The sequence below is a fragment of the Nycticebus coucang genome, chromosome 3, assembly GCF_027406575.1.
Source record: "Nycticebus coucang isolate mNycCou1 chromosome 3, mNycCou1.pri, whole genome shotgun sequence".
NCBI lineage: Eukaryota > Metazoa > Chordata > Mammalia > Primates > Lorisidae > Nycticebus > Nycticebus coucang.
In genome coordinates, this window is record NC_069782.1 from 15,377,308 (window position 1) to 15,391,696 (window position 14,389).

Consider the following 14,389-nt stretch of genomic DNA (forward strand, 5'->3'; position numbering starts at 1 on the left):
TTGCCCGCTCAGGGACGAAGGAGCCAGTCTCTGCTGAACCCTCCTTCCCGTTTTGCCTCTTCCCACATTCTGGGCGTTAATCTCCCTCCCACTGCAGGGCTGCGGCACGGAAGACACAACCCACAACATTTTGTTGTTTGGAAACGGGGACTTAAAATGGGGCGATAGAAAAATATTTACAATATAATAAGAGTAGGTCACAACACAGTTGGTACCATGTCTTTTGGAAATAAAACCCTACAAGTATATTTGGAGTGACAGGTATGTCTAGAAGAATGGTTACCTTTGGCTGAGATTGTTTTCTTTTTATTTATACTTTCTATAACAAACAAATATTGCTTTTTAAATACAAATAGTAAGTACTATTTGGGAATTTAAATGATGGGTTTGGGACCACTCGTGATGTCAGTGATTCAGGCTATTCTTTTTTTTTTTTTTTTGAGACAGAGTCTCAAGCTGTCGCCCTTGGTAGAGTGCTGTGGTGAAGATTGAGAACCACTGGTCTCAATTCAGGTGCTGTGGTGAAGAATTTCACCAACCTGAAATTCTTGGGCTCAAGTGATTCTCTTGCCTCAGCCTCCCAAGTAGCTGGGACTACAGGCGCCCACCACAATGCCCGGCTATATTTTTTGTTACAGTTGTCATTGTTGTTTTAGCTGGCCTGGGCTGGGTTTGAACCCAAGAGCCTCAGTGTATGTGGTTGGCGCCCTATCCACTGAGCTATGGGTGCCGTCCAATTCAGGCTATTCTTAAATCCACCTACTTGAGTGTGCTCCCAAGGCTGGAGGATACAGCCAGGCATCCTCCTTTGAGGAAAACCCTTTGATTATATTGGATAGATCACAGGAGGCACAGTGTCACCTCAGATGGGATTCACATACGCACAATCACATTGAAAGGATAAGGGCTCTTGACTACCTGCCTCACGACTTATGGTAGCAGTTCTCAAAGTGTGGCCCCTGGACCAGTCACATCAACATCACTTGGGAGTTTGTGAGAAATGCAAATTCTTGGGTCTCGCCCCACACCTTCTGATCAGAAGCTCTGGTGATGGGGCCCAGGATTCTGTATATTAATACATTTTCTGGTGATGCTGTTGCTTAAGTTTGAGAAACACAGGTTTTGTTTTTATAACAAAAAAGTATAAATAAAAAGAAACACCAAAAATTCTTTCTTGGGTTTGAGCTGGGCTCTGAGATGTAAACTGATTTCCCCTGGTCTAAAGACTTTCCACCCAGAATGAAGGCTACAGACCAGCAGCAGCAGCCTCGCCTGGGAGCCTGGGAGCCTGGGAGCAATGCATACTGTCCCCTCCGAGCCCCCTGAACCAGAATCTGTGTTTTAACATTCTCTGCAGGTGATTCCCATGCTGTGAAATAGCCATTAATTCTGTCTTCAAATATTTATTGAGCATCTACTAAATGCCAGGCCCTGAGAGCCGGACACTGCGCGAAGGGCACAGTGCCATGCTCAGTGTCAGCACCAAAGACGCTGCCTTCTCCAAGGCTTTCTGGTTGCATCTTTTTCAGGGACTGGAACTTTAAGAGAAAACTCCTGACCGTATCCTTGAGTCTGTTCTTGTTTATTGAGGTGTCTGCCCTGCCCCATTTCTGGGGACATCCGTGGAAGTCACTCTGGTTACTTGGGACTCCAAAGGAGCTGGGACTCTAGGGCTCCTCTGAGCACCAGGACGGTGTCACTAATGCCACTGTGGTAGGTGAAATGGGGGCCATGTAATGGGTCATCCTATGGGCTTGGTTAGGTCCAGACCAGTGGTTCTCAATCTTCCTAATGCCGCGACCCTTTAATGCAGTTCCTCATGTTGTGGTGACCCCCAACCATAAAATCATTTTCATTGCTACTTCAAAACTGTAATTTTGCTACTGTTATGAATTGTAATGTAAAAATCTGATATGCAGGATAGTCTTAGGCGACCCCTGTGAAAGGGTCGTTCGACCCCCAAAGAGGTCATGACCCATAGGTTGAGAACCGCTGGTCTGGACCAAAACCTCAAGAAGCAGAATGGAAGGGCTGTAAATTGCAGCCATTGCATATTTGCAATTTGCAAATTGCAAAAACTCTATTCTGGAGGTGGGAATGGGGTGGGGGCTGTGCTGGGACAGATACTAGATTCTTCTCTGGGTGGCGTGTTTAGCGCAGTGGCTTTAGGTGCCACAAGGCTCAAACCTTGAGGGCAGCAGGCCAGTCTTTGCACTTGGGGTCTGACCGGGGAGGCTGGGGCAAGCCCTGGGAGGGAGGTGTGTGTGTGTGTGTGTGTGTGTGTGTGTGAGCTCTGTCAGACCCGAGGACACAGCACCTGGCTGGTGATTGTTACTGGCATGCCCCTGGGCACCTGCCACTCAGGCCTCTCTCAGGAAATGCTGGGTGTGCACCTGGAGAGAACTTGAGGCCTCTGGACCTGGAACTATGTGGCCACACAGAAGAACTAAAAGGGAATGAGGCAAAATCCTTAACAGCACAGTCACCAGAGGATTGGGGCTGACATCTCTCCTCTCTTCCTTCACTCTTCACTCTTCTCCTAAAAAGATGCAGAAACACTTTTTTTTCTACTGAAAAGGACAGGAGGATTTATCCCAAAGGTCCTTTCTAGGTGGCTCTGCTGGGGTTCGATGTGGTGGTAAAACACGGATGAAGGGGTCAGTTGGAGCCAGGTCCCAGTTCTGGCCCCTCACTCATGAGCTGGATGACCTTGGAAAAGTTACTCAGCTTCTCTGGGCCTCAGCGTTCTGAGGATTAAAAATACCTGCCTGACGAGGTTCCTTTAGGGCTAAGAAAAAGATAATGCATCACCATATCTTGTTAGGAGGAACCAAAGGAAAGTGCTGATAGGTGAACATTTTTTTAATCCTTAAAACAGCAATTTCCCACAGTTGAACCTAAGCCCTATTTTTAAAGATGATGGCATCTTTAAAAACTTAGTGGCAGATTTTTAGGAAGAGAAAAAAAACTCCTCACCTCATTAAAAGTACACGTCCATCTTAAGACTCATTCTAGATTGACAAACACTAAAATGTGAAAAAGGCCGTGTCTCAGAATCAAGAGAAAGTGGAGTTGCTGCTGCTCTCTGGGGATGCAGACGGGAGGCTCTCTGTCAAGGAGAGTCACCCTGGCAGCACCCTGGAAAAGGGGGAGGCAGGGAGTATAGAGGTCCCCACCCCAGAGGGACTCCAGGGAGCTCAGCGGGGCCCGCGTCCCACTGCAGTACTGTGGTCACACGTTTACCTTCTGTTCACAGCAAGGGATGTGGGCTTTCTATTTTTGTGGTAATAGAATGTTTCCCTCCCTTCCCTTCTCTTCTCTTTCCCTCCCTCCCTCCTTCCTTCCTTCCTTCCTCTCTCTCTTTCTTTTCTTTCTTTCTTCTTTTTTTAGACAGAGTCTTACTCTGTCACCGAGGGTAGAGTGCTGTGGTGTCATCATAGTTCATGGCACCCTCAGACTCTTGGGCTTAAGCGATTCTCTTGCCTCAGTCTCCATAATAGCTGGGATTATAGGTGTCTACCACAACGCCCAGCTAGTTTTTCTATTTTTAGTAGAGATGGGGGTCTCACTCTTGCTCAGGGTGGTCTGGACTTCCTGAGCTCAGGGAATCCACCCCCCTTGGCCTCCCACAGTGCTGGGACTACAGGTGTGAGCCACCACACCTGGCCTAGTTTTTCTATTTTTAGTAGAGACGGGGGTCTCACTCTTGCTCAGGCTGGTCTGGAACGCCTGAGCTCAGGCAATCCACCCACCTCGGCCTCCCAGAGTGCAAGGATTACAGGTGTCAGCCACCATGGCTGGCCACAATGTTTCCTTTCTAAATACATTTAAGAAAAGGTAAGTTGATTTAAGATCAAGAATAAATTCCATAGATGGTATTTTATCTAATTGATATTTTTTTTAACAGTACTTTTTCTGGATCTGGGAAAGATTCTGACAGTGGGATACAGATGACTGGGTTGGGGAAATCATCGGGCCAGATGCTTTCCAAGGTTCCTGCCAGAGCAGACTCCACGGGCCTGCCCACGACTGCCCCAGACTTGGGATGACCTTCCCAAAAGAAGGCTCTATGGCCTCACACCAGTGTCTGCTTTTGGCATTACAGGGGATGAAGCTGCCATTCAGCAGTGAGATGTGCGCTGCAGGCCAAACTCCAAGCCAGGGCAGGGGGTCGGGGTGACCTCACAGTCAAGAACATGGGCTTTGGGCCCCCCACCATGTCTCCATTTCATCATCTCTAAAATGGGAATAAAAGTAAACTATCTCTCTCAAAATGTCCTTGTGAGGAGCTGGTGAGTAGTGTGGGCCCAGACCGTGACCCATTTACTGATTATTGTCACCAGACGACCATTGTCACCAGGCTGAAGTGCCCAGAGTAGGTCTGCTTTGGTATTGCCCCCAAGATCAACATATTAAGAAATGTTAGCAAACTGTGCTTTTACAGAAACAGGTTTTCAAAGGGTCTGAATACTCAGCATGCCTCTCCTCTCTCAGATGGTTTGAGGGCAATCCTGGACTAGACTGGGAATGCTTCAGATGACTTCTGGACAAAAGTCTGTCACACTTCTGGACAAAAGTCTGACATTGCTGGGATTTTCTCCAGCATTTATTTAGTGGTCGTCATTTTGGTTATGGTTAATTAATTATCAGAGAGGTGGGGGTGTAAAGAGATTGGACCATTCCTTAGAGCCGTTATGGGTCCCATTTATTATTTTTCTCATGCTTAAATGGATATTTTTGTTTTTGGTAAAACAGCTGTTGTCTACAGAGGGGTATGAAAACACACTCACTTCTCTGAGTGTGTCTGAGATTCCAGATAGATTTAGGAGGATGACAGCAGCCAAATCGATCTTTTCAAAACATGTTATTACTTCTGCTTTTGAGAAGACGGAGTTGACATATTTTTCCCTATTCCTCATGAAAAGTGTGACTAACCCCCCTGACATTACACATAAAAGAACATAAGAAGACTCTGGAAGGCAGAGAGAAGAAGGCAGCCTGGCCAGGGACCTGGGGCCTGGAGGAGCAGTGCAGTGGTGAGTTCACTGGGCTTCCTTCTGCCTCAAACATCTCTGGCCCGATGCTGGAGAAGCATGACACGGGGAGGCCAACAGGCACAGATAAAAAGAAAATGAAGTCTCAGCAAAGTCTGCCCCTTCTCACCAAGGACCGGAAAAGGAGCAGCCTCGCGGGCAGAAGGATTTCAGATGACAGTGCTCTGCTCCAGCCAAACACTACCGAAAACCTGTGGGTCCCCCCACCCTCACTTGCCAGAAAACATCAAGACTTCTACCCTTGCCAGCCTATGACAACCCCCCCCCCCAAAGACCTGCTTGAGGGAGACCGTGTGGGAGCCTGGGCCTCCACCCACCCTCAGCAGTGATGGGCATCCTTCCTACTCCTCACCAGGGAGTGGCATCAGAGGGGACCACTGGAGAGTCACACTCTCACCACTGCCCCCCCCCAGCACAATGTCAGAGAGGAGACCACGGGGGAGCCAGAATAGCCTCCCCCACCTGCCCCCATTGAAGAGCCCAGCCTCAGGTTGATGCCAAGTGGGCACCTGCACCTGGCGGTAAAGAAGTGGCAGCCACCTTTCCCCTATCAGAGCAGTGTCAAAGTCAGCTAAAGAGCAGAAGGTCTACATAAGACCCAGCGTCTCAGAAAATGCCCATATTTCAAGACACACCACCCATCATAAGACCAGGAAGATCTCAACGTGAATGAATAAAGACAGAGAGCAAACACCAGCGCCAAGACGACAGAAGATAAAAAGCAGGGTACAGAGCGGGAGAAAACGTTTGCAGACTGCACAGCTGACAAAGGGCTAGCATTTAGAAAATATAAAGAACCCTCAAACTTGAACAGTAAAAAAAACAAACAAGGTAGAACACCAGGAGACATTTCACAGAGGAGGATGTGTTCACATCATTAGCTGTTTAGAGAAGTGCAAGTTCAAACTACAACGAGATATCACAACTTGTCAGACTGGCTAAACCACAAAACAGTGACAGCACTGAACAGCAAGGATTCAGAGACACTGGATTCCTTGCACCTTGCCGGTGGGCATGTAAAAGGTCAAGACCACTGCGGAAACAGTTTGGCAGTTTCTTTAAAACCTAAATCTGCAGCTATGTGTACCTGAAAACCTAGCAATTATTCCAGAGAAGGGAAGACATGTTCATACCAAAAACTGTGCATGAATGTTTGTGCAATTTTATTCCAAATAGCCCGGAACTGGAAATAACAGCCTTCAACAGCTGAGCGTGTGAACAAACAGGGGTACATCCACCCCATGGAATATGATTCAGCAGTGCAAAGGAACAGCTGGGGTGCTTGCAAAAACCTCCAGTTCCCAAAATTACCTACCATGTGATGTAAGAATGACATTTCAATTGCATTCTTGGCAAAATTAGATGGGAACTAGCGAGGGGTTAGAGGAGACTGGAGGCAGGAGGGATCACTGGGGTGGTGGGAATTTTCTGCATGCTGACTGTGACATCCATATGTGGGTTGTGACATTTGACTGCAGTCGTGCAAGATACAGCCATTGGGGGAAACTGAGACCCCCGTGGAAAGGGTCCAGAGGGTCTCTCCATATTATTTCTTATGACTGCATGAATCTACAACTATCTCAAAATAAAAAGTTTTAAAACTCCCCCAAATGTACAAACCATAAGAAAAGAACATATCCCATACGTTGCCCTTGTCTAAAATCCATGGTGTCCCATGCATTGTACAAGGAGGAAAATCCAGACTTTCCTTGGCCTCATGCAGTCTGATTTATTTATTAAATTTCTTTTGCAGTTTTTGGCCAGGGCCGGGTCTGAACCCACCACCTCCAGTATATGGGGCTGGCACCCTACTCCTTGAGCCACAGGTGCCGCCCATATACAGTCTGATTTTATATCCTACACTTTTTCCTTTGTCTTGACTCCTGAAGCGCATTCCTCCTAAGAGCCTTGGCACCTGCAGTCCCCTTGGTTGGAAGCTTTTCCATACTTAGGTGGTCACTCAAATGTCACCTTCTCGAGAAGACCTTCCTGACCAACTTGTCTAAATGAGACCTCACCTGACCCACCCCCAGAGTCTGTATCACTGTCCAGTTTCAGTTTTTTAAACAGCATTTCTCATGCACTGCTTTGTTGATTTATTTCCTTACCATCAGGAAGCTCCATGAGGATAAAGAGGGTGTCTGTCCCCTTACCACCTGGGGCATCATGGCACTGCCTGCTTGTCATCAGTGACTAAATGCCCAGAGGAATTACTGTTAGAAAAATGGGCCTGGAGCTCTCTTGAAACAGACACATTTTTAAAAAATGACTATTCTACTCCTGGGGAAGTCTGGATAAAATAAATTCATTTGAAGTTAAAATTTAGAAAAGGGAGGAAGAAAGTGGATCGGCAGCCAGATCTCAAGCCCTGTATGAACAAGCACGGGTCAGGACGGGAAGACGGGTATGCCTCGCTTTACAGGTCTGCTGCATCTCTGTGGCTTCACCATGAGCGGAATTTATTTACGGGAGTCTTTCTCAGTGCTCTGGTAAAGCCAGGTATTTGTTCAGATGGAACTGCAGGTGCAATCTGAACAGGAGGCCTGAGCAAAGGAGAACAACAACTCCGGCTATTGGTGTGATCTAGGGCTAGGCCACTACTGTCCTCCAGGAGAACACTGTCCTCTCAGCGCTGAGTTTCTCTGCCATCGTCTAGCTCCAGTTTTTCTGACCACAGGAATATCACCCATGCTTGGGGGAATGCCTGACTTCACATGACTGTCTCGGGAAACAGACCCCTCCAAGCGCGGTGGCCAGTGTATGTGATGTGTAATGCCACATTTCACCAGTAGGGGATGCCATCGAACACTCCCGGCCCCTCACCCTGTAAAAGCAAACCGCCCACTCCCTCATTCCTACTTCTGAACATACCCTTCTTCCTGACTGACTCTTCCAGACTGCCCTGCCCCACCTCTGGCTCCTCCCACCTTTGATGATCAGTACAGCTCCCAGGGAGCTGACTCTAGGCCACATGTCTTGGCAAAGGCCCCTTCCTCCTTCCCATCCCCAGCTGTGTTGTTGCTAACACCAGTACACTGAACTTGCCCTACTCGCCCTCTCAGACCCTCTGGAGTACCACTCAGGGGTCTCCCCAGATCCTCCAGCCCACCATATACCTGTCCCCTTGGGCCTGCGAGGCTCTGGGGCTCTGGAGAGGGTCAGGTAGCTTTGGGCTCTGTTAGGACAATCTCCATCACACTGTGAGTGAAGCAGGTACTCAGGTGCTGACCCGGGCACCTGAACGTTGTTCTAGAATTACCTCTGCAGAAAAAAAATTCAGTCTGATTTTCAAATGACTGACTATAAATGACGGGGCCATCACCCACTCATGAGTCGAGGGTGGTTTGTATGAACTATTATCAGCCTGTAGGTTCTTAATCATGGGGTCAGGTTCTGAGACGTATTTCCTATCTAATGAGCTGTCCCAGTCAAACAAGCTGCAGCTCCAGGCAAAATGAAGTACAGCGTTAGAAGTCTGTACATGGTGGCCCTTTGGGGGACAGTGGCTGAGGGGGCAAAAGGGGCACACTGGTTTCTTGATCTAGGTGCCGAGTACACAGTACGTTTACTTGTGAAAATCCATCAGGCTCTATAGTGATGATCTGTGGATCTGTGTACTTTGCTGTGAATCATAACTCAAAGTCAGATTTACTTTAAGAAGCCACAGATCTGGTTTACTTAATATAGAGGACACCTCAGTAAATGCCCCACTATGGCCTGAAGAAAAGTTAAAAACAAAAAACAAACAAGAAAAACAGATCCCCCAGATGACAGAATGCCAAGCCCCGGGAACAGACCTAGCGATGTTTTTCACTAAAATGTTTCTTAGGTCATTTCAGGTGAAAGCCTTTTTATTCATTCATTTATGTTTCAGTTGACGTGTGCGTATTGAGGGGGAGTTTGGTTTTGAAATGCTTTCAGCAGGTTTCACTATTTGTGGACTTGGTGAGGCTCCTTACCTTAGGCCTGGTACACCTGCTCCCATTTGGGCCCTCAGTGGGGTTTGATCTTAAGCACCCTGCAGGGGCCCAGAGACCTCAGGCTAAGCATGGGCACTAATGAGAACACCTAGTGGGACTTGCTTTGAACCTGAGGCCAGGTGCTCTGAAAACAGGTGGGCTGCCTTGCTGCTTCCTTACTGAAGGGCTGTCCCTGCTGTCTGGAGGACGCGGCTCCATGTCCCTTCTTTGCACTCGGGGATCTCCCAGTAGCCCAGCCTGGGAGGTGAACGAACACATCTCTTTTGTCTGAGGCCAATTTCCGCAGAGTTCCACAAAGACTATTTTGGGCTGGTACTAGAACCCGACTGCCCAGCTTCTGTTCCAGCCCTGCCATTTACCAGCTGTGTGACCTTGGGCATTATTGATCACCCACCCTGTGCCTCAGTTTCCTCATCTGTTAAACAGGGATAAGATTAGTACCTCCTTCAACGATTGCTTCAGAGAGATAAATGAACAAATCCTTATAACATGCTTGGATTAGTGCCTGGCATGTAGTGAAATAGAATATATATATATTAGCTTAAAAAAATCCTCATTTGTGTCTTGAGACAGTTCATTATGAAAGGGTTCTAAGGTCAAATAAGTTTGGGAAACACGCCATTCCCCTTGTGAATTAGAGTGCTGGAGGCTCTGCAGTAGTGAAATTGGCATAATTCGATGTTATTCCAAGGAGAGTTGACATCTGGCCTGTTCACAGCTGGCTGGTGCCTGGTGCGCTGCAGTGTTAAATGCTTTCATGTCATCCCTGCTGTAGGGGGCAGGGCATCTTTGGGAAATCCTGGAGGTAAGCCTATCTTCATGATATAGACATGTACAGAAAGCATTTACTATATGTGTCAGGGATGACGCAAAGGGCACTAGGGTGTTGACTCATTTTTTGCTCACAACCACCCTACAAGGTTAGTACAATTATCATCCTCATTTTCAGATGGGGCAGTTGAGGCAGAGGGAAGTTAAGAAGCTTGGCTAAGACCAAAAGGCTACTAAGTGGCCGAACCAGGATTTGAACCCCTGCAGCCTGGCTTGAGTCCATGTTCTCAACCACTGTGCACTAGTGGCCCTGGGTCCCGGAGAAGCCACTGGGGTATGTGACGGTTGATGGCAGAAACTCCTTAGAGCCTCTCAGGCAGACTGGTTCTCCCTAGGGTTTCTCCTGGTCACAATGCTGGGGCATTTGCCACAGACTCCCCTGGCTTTTGGCTACCAAGCCTGACGGCTGGCTGGGCACCAGGGGAGCACCAAGGCTGTCTGTCCTCTCTGTTCTCTACCAACACACACAACGAGGGCGTGTGGCCCATTGACAGGGAGTGTCACTATGGTATCACCTGCCAAGAAAGTCACCTCAAAGAGATTTTTGGAGTTAATCAATAGTTCCAGCGCTGGGCTGATGTTTTGAAGGGCTTGTGTCATTTCTCCAGGGCTGCGAATGTAGCTGTCAGCAGGGGTGAATCCTAAGGAGTCAGAGCTGGGCTTGTCCGCCCCTCCCTACCTGTAAGACCTTCTCCCAGGGCCTAGCTTCCCAGCCACTGTGGTAGGGTTTGCATTCTGTTTATCTAGAAAGCTTTACCCTCTTCCCTTTTCTTCCTGATTTCTGTCATCCATCCAGGCCAGGTCTAGCCCACCCACCCCTTCCTCCCTTCTGAACTCTCACACCTGTCCTAGCTTGCACCACCCAATTTAATGCCGTTGTATAAACTGCCTTGTACACGTGCTGGTGTCCTCTCCCCAGCTATGGTGCAAGTTCATTGAGTTAGAAGATATCTAATTTGCCCTCATGCGCAAGTGCCTTGGGACATACGGATGCTCAGCAAAACAGCTGCCCCACGTGTGACTGCCCAGGCCGTGTCAGCCAGCTGGGGTACACTCACCACCTGGGGCCACGACTGCTCAATCCTACCCGATGGGCAGTGTCAGTCCCTGTGAACCTCCGGCCTCCCCCTGCCCACAACCAGCTTCAAAGCCCTCGTACCTTGCTCGCCTTCAGGATCTCGAACATCAGGGGCAGGCCCTGGGTAACGAGCTCCTCCGTGTACTCCTCCTCCTGAATGGTCTTAAACTCCTTCAGCAGGCACTGGATGAGAGGTCTGCGGTGCTGCTGGAAGGCGATCCGCAAGGACTCCAGCCACGTGTGCAGGGTCCACGGGACACCTGGAGGGGCGAGGAACAGGGAAGGGGCAGGGGATGGGAGGGAGAGGGAAGGGAAGGAAGACCACAGGAGGAGGCATGTTTTTATCTGGAAGTTGGCCTTTCCCTAGGGCATTACCCAGTGATGAGACCAAGGGACCGACTTTCCATGAACAGAGCTGGTGTTGGTTTTTTCCCAAAGACTCGCAGAAGTTGGAATTCAAGGTCATAATTCCATTCCCTTAACTATGGGCGTCCATCTCCACCTGCTACTCATATTCTTAGGGACTGCATTTTACAACGTATAATCTCTGTGCAGCACACAGGAATTATTATGCCTACTGCACACGTCTGGGTCCTGAGCTCACAGCCTCCACCTTCCTTGTTCTACTTAGTGGGGACAGAAGCTAAGGGAGGGGAAGAGCCTTGCCCAGGATTAAAGAATGAACGTGCCCCAGGATCTGCGACATATCCGTGCCCACAGGAGAGCTGAGAGCTGGTGACACCCAGGGTGGACTTGGCCATCTATGGCTCTGGCTGAGATGAATGTTTTTATCCGAATAAGAAGGCCTGGGAGGCTTTTCCCGCTGCTCCCCTGTCCCCCCCCACAGGTGCCTCATCAGGGCTCCCTGCTCTAACAGAAGCCTCTCCAGTGCTGATTGCTGTCATTTGCTCCTTCCTCGTGAAGAGACACAGACAAAGGGGGTGCGCCTCAATGCTGTTTCTAATAAGTAGGCCCTGCGGAGTCTTGAACTCTGTAATCATGCAAAATAGGCTGTCATGGCAATGGCATAACGTCCCACATGCTAACCAGCCACCCATCTGGGAGGCTTGTTTCTAAAATGGGGTCTGAGGCGCCTCTCTGTGGCTCTCAGCCAGCTTCAATCCATCACACCCTGGGTTAATGTCCCACTGCTCCTGGCCTGAAGCCACCAGCCTGGTGAAGGCCAAGGCTAGCCTCGTTCCCCAGAGGCACAGGGGAGGTGGCCCAGGCTAGCTCACTCAGAGAAGAGCTGGCCTCACTTTGCTGAGAGTGGCTTTACTTCCCAAAACTCAATGGGAGGGACCCTCATAAGGGTCCTGATGGCTGCCCACTGCTGCTTCCTGGAGCCCGGCGCTCTAAGGCAGCGATTCCTCGACCACTGGGAACCACCTGGGATGATTGTTAAATATAAAGATTCCCAGCCTTTATTCATCCAGACCCTCGACTGCAGAGCCTCTGGGTGTAGGGCCTGGCAATCTGTATTAAGACAAGCTCTGCAAGTGAAAGGAATTCCTGCTCGAGGGTCGAGAGTTTGGGGGTCACGGGAAGATGACGTGAGTGCACATCTTTGGGGCAGGTGGGATGCTGCTATCTCGGGGGACAGTGTGGGCATATTGGCCTGTTTCAAGCAGTGCAGAAGCTCCTTGGGCCCCTTGGTGTGTATGTGTGTGTGCACGTGTGTGTGTGTACGTGTGCAGGTGTGTAGACCTACAGCTGGCGGCAGCGCCGTGCCCCACGTGGAGGGCGCCCACACTGACCTATGCTCCTGATATCAATTGTGACATCCACGTAGCCGTGCTCGGCACTGTGATACATGGCCTCCCTCAGGGCCCTCAGTTTGGCCTTGCTGTTGCGGCTGGCGCACAGGGGGGGCGGGGCTGTCTCTGCCAGGTCAGTCCCCTCAGCCAGAATCTCCTCCAGGGACAGGATATCACTCTTCTCCTTCTCTGGCTGGGCGAGCAGTTTGCGGAACACATTCCTGTCAATCATAAACCCAGAGAGGAAGACACTCAGAGATGGCAGTGGCTTTGCTGGGACAGGGTGGGTTGGGGAAGTGGGGTGGCCACTCACTTAGGACCAGGGAAGGATAGGGACCAACAAGGTGAAGGCTGCAGGGGCCTGCAGGGGGGCTGCGTTTTGGGGATGGAGGAGGTGGTGGGGCCTCATTTCCTTGAGGCAACTTGGGGCTAAGGGATTTCCTCAAATATATAGAAGGTTCTAGAACTGTTAGCCTGCACTCCTTCCATGGTGAATTTGCTTTATTCAAGGTTATAGGTGATAAAATCTGATGTTGCTAAATCCTGAACTTAGAAGGGAAGTAACCAAACATAGGAGGTTTTATTATTTTTAAAATGGATTCTTCCAACTTCATGACAGCTGATGTGATGTATTCTGACCAAACTGGCAAACAGTGACACCTTCCTGTGAGGTCAAGCTGGCTGGGAGCAGGCCAAACTGGTCCCAGCGGAGGTGCGCTACAGGGGATTGGCTCTTGGGTGGTAGTGAAGGTTGCTCTGGCCAGGCCTGGCCCACCTCACACTGCCTCTGGGCCCCACATCCAGAGATACGATGGGTCTGGGGTAGGCCTGGGAATCTGCATTTTTAACAAGCACCACTTGGGACCTGTGGCTCTGGCCCATCCTAGCCTACCTGTGTCCGTGGGCTGCGGCCTGGCTGAAAGAGTTCATATCCCCCTGGGGGGTTGTAGAAATTCCATTCCTGTACATGGTTCCTATCAGGGGATCCGCACCACGCTCCAACAGCAAACTAACCAGCTCAAAATTTCCTGCAAGCCCAGAGAAGGGGGTTTTATAAGAGAATAAAGCAAAAATAAAATCATAGGCACTGCAAGGGCCAGGCTGGTGGAGATCCTTAGCCAGGCTGAGAACCGACGGCTCTTACCTACAGCAGCTGCGAGCTGGAGGGGTGTTTCTGAGTAGTTCTCCTCGCCGTGCTCCACGGAGCCTTCCACTTTGGCCCCAGCATCCAGGAGGAGCTGCGGAGGAAGAGTGGCCATTGAGACGCTCAGAGGACACGCACCGTATACAGGTGTCAGCGAAGGCTGGTGGGACAGTGAGAGGCCAAGCGCTGCTCCCCTCCCTCCAGGTCAGTGTGCACAGGGCTGGAGGGCAACTGCCCCGTCAGAAGATGCACTGGGGGCTTCTCATGTTTTCTAGACTCCCAGACTACTCAGGGTGTGGTCCACACACAACAGCATCGCCTGGGAGTTTGTTGGAAATGCTGACTCCCAGGTCCCAGCCCAGACCTACTGAGTGTGGGTCTGCACCGTAACAAAGTCTCCAGGGGACATTTATGTGTACTTTAACGTGTTACAAATCCCTTGGCACCAGAATGCTGGAAGACGCCCTTCGAGGGCTGACTGCCCCAAACTTTAGAGGGCATTGGTGTTGTCTCTTAGAACTACAGACTCTGAAGAGATCTGAAGG

At 49.8% G+C, this 14,389-nt stretch overlaps 1 protein-coding gene across 3 annotated transcripts in view; it reads right to left on the bottom strand.

Annotated features, from left to right (window-relative positions):
* ABTB3 (ankyrin repeat and BTB domain containing 3) overlaps window positions 1-14,389 on the bottom strand; it is a 296,751-nt gene that overhangs the window by 20,407 nt on the left and 261,955 nt on the right. For all 3 annotated transcript variants that reach the window (XR_008378708.1, XM_053582736.1, XM_053582737.1), the window contains exons 8-11: window positions 13,845-13,938; window positions 13,593-13,728; window positions 12,701-12,921; window positions 11,025-11,203 (exon numbers count right to left, since the gene is read on the bottom strand). Coding sequence is in view for 2 of the 3 variants with exons in the window: in XM_053582736.1 (XP_053438711.1) it covers window positions 11,025-11,203; window positions 12,701-12,921; window positions 13,593-13,728; window positions 13,845-13,938 (630 nt within the window). In the remaining variant the exon portion in view is untranslated. The remainder of the gene's footprint in view (window positions 1-11,024; window positions 11,204-12,700; window positions 12,922-13,592; window positions 13,729-13,844; window positions 13,939-14,389) is intronic.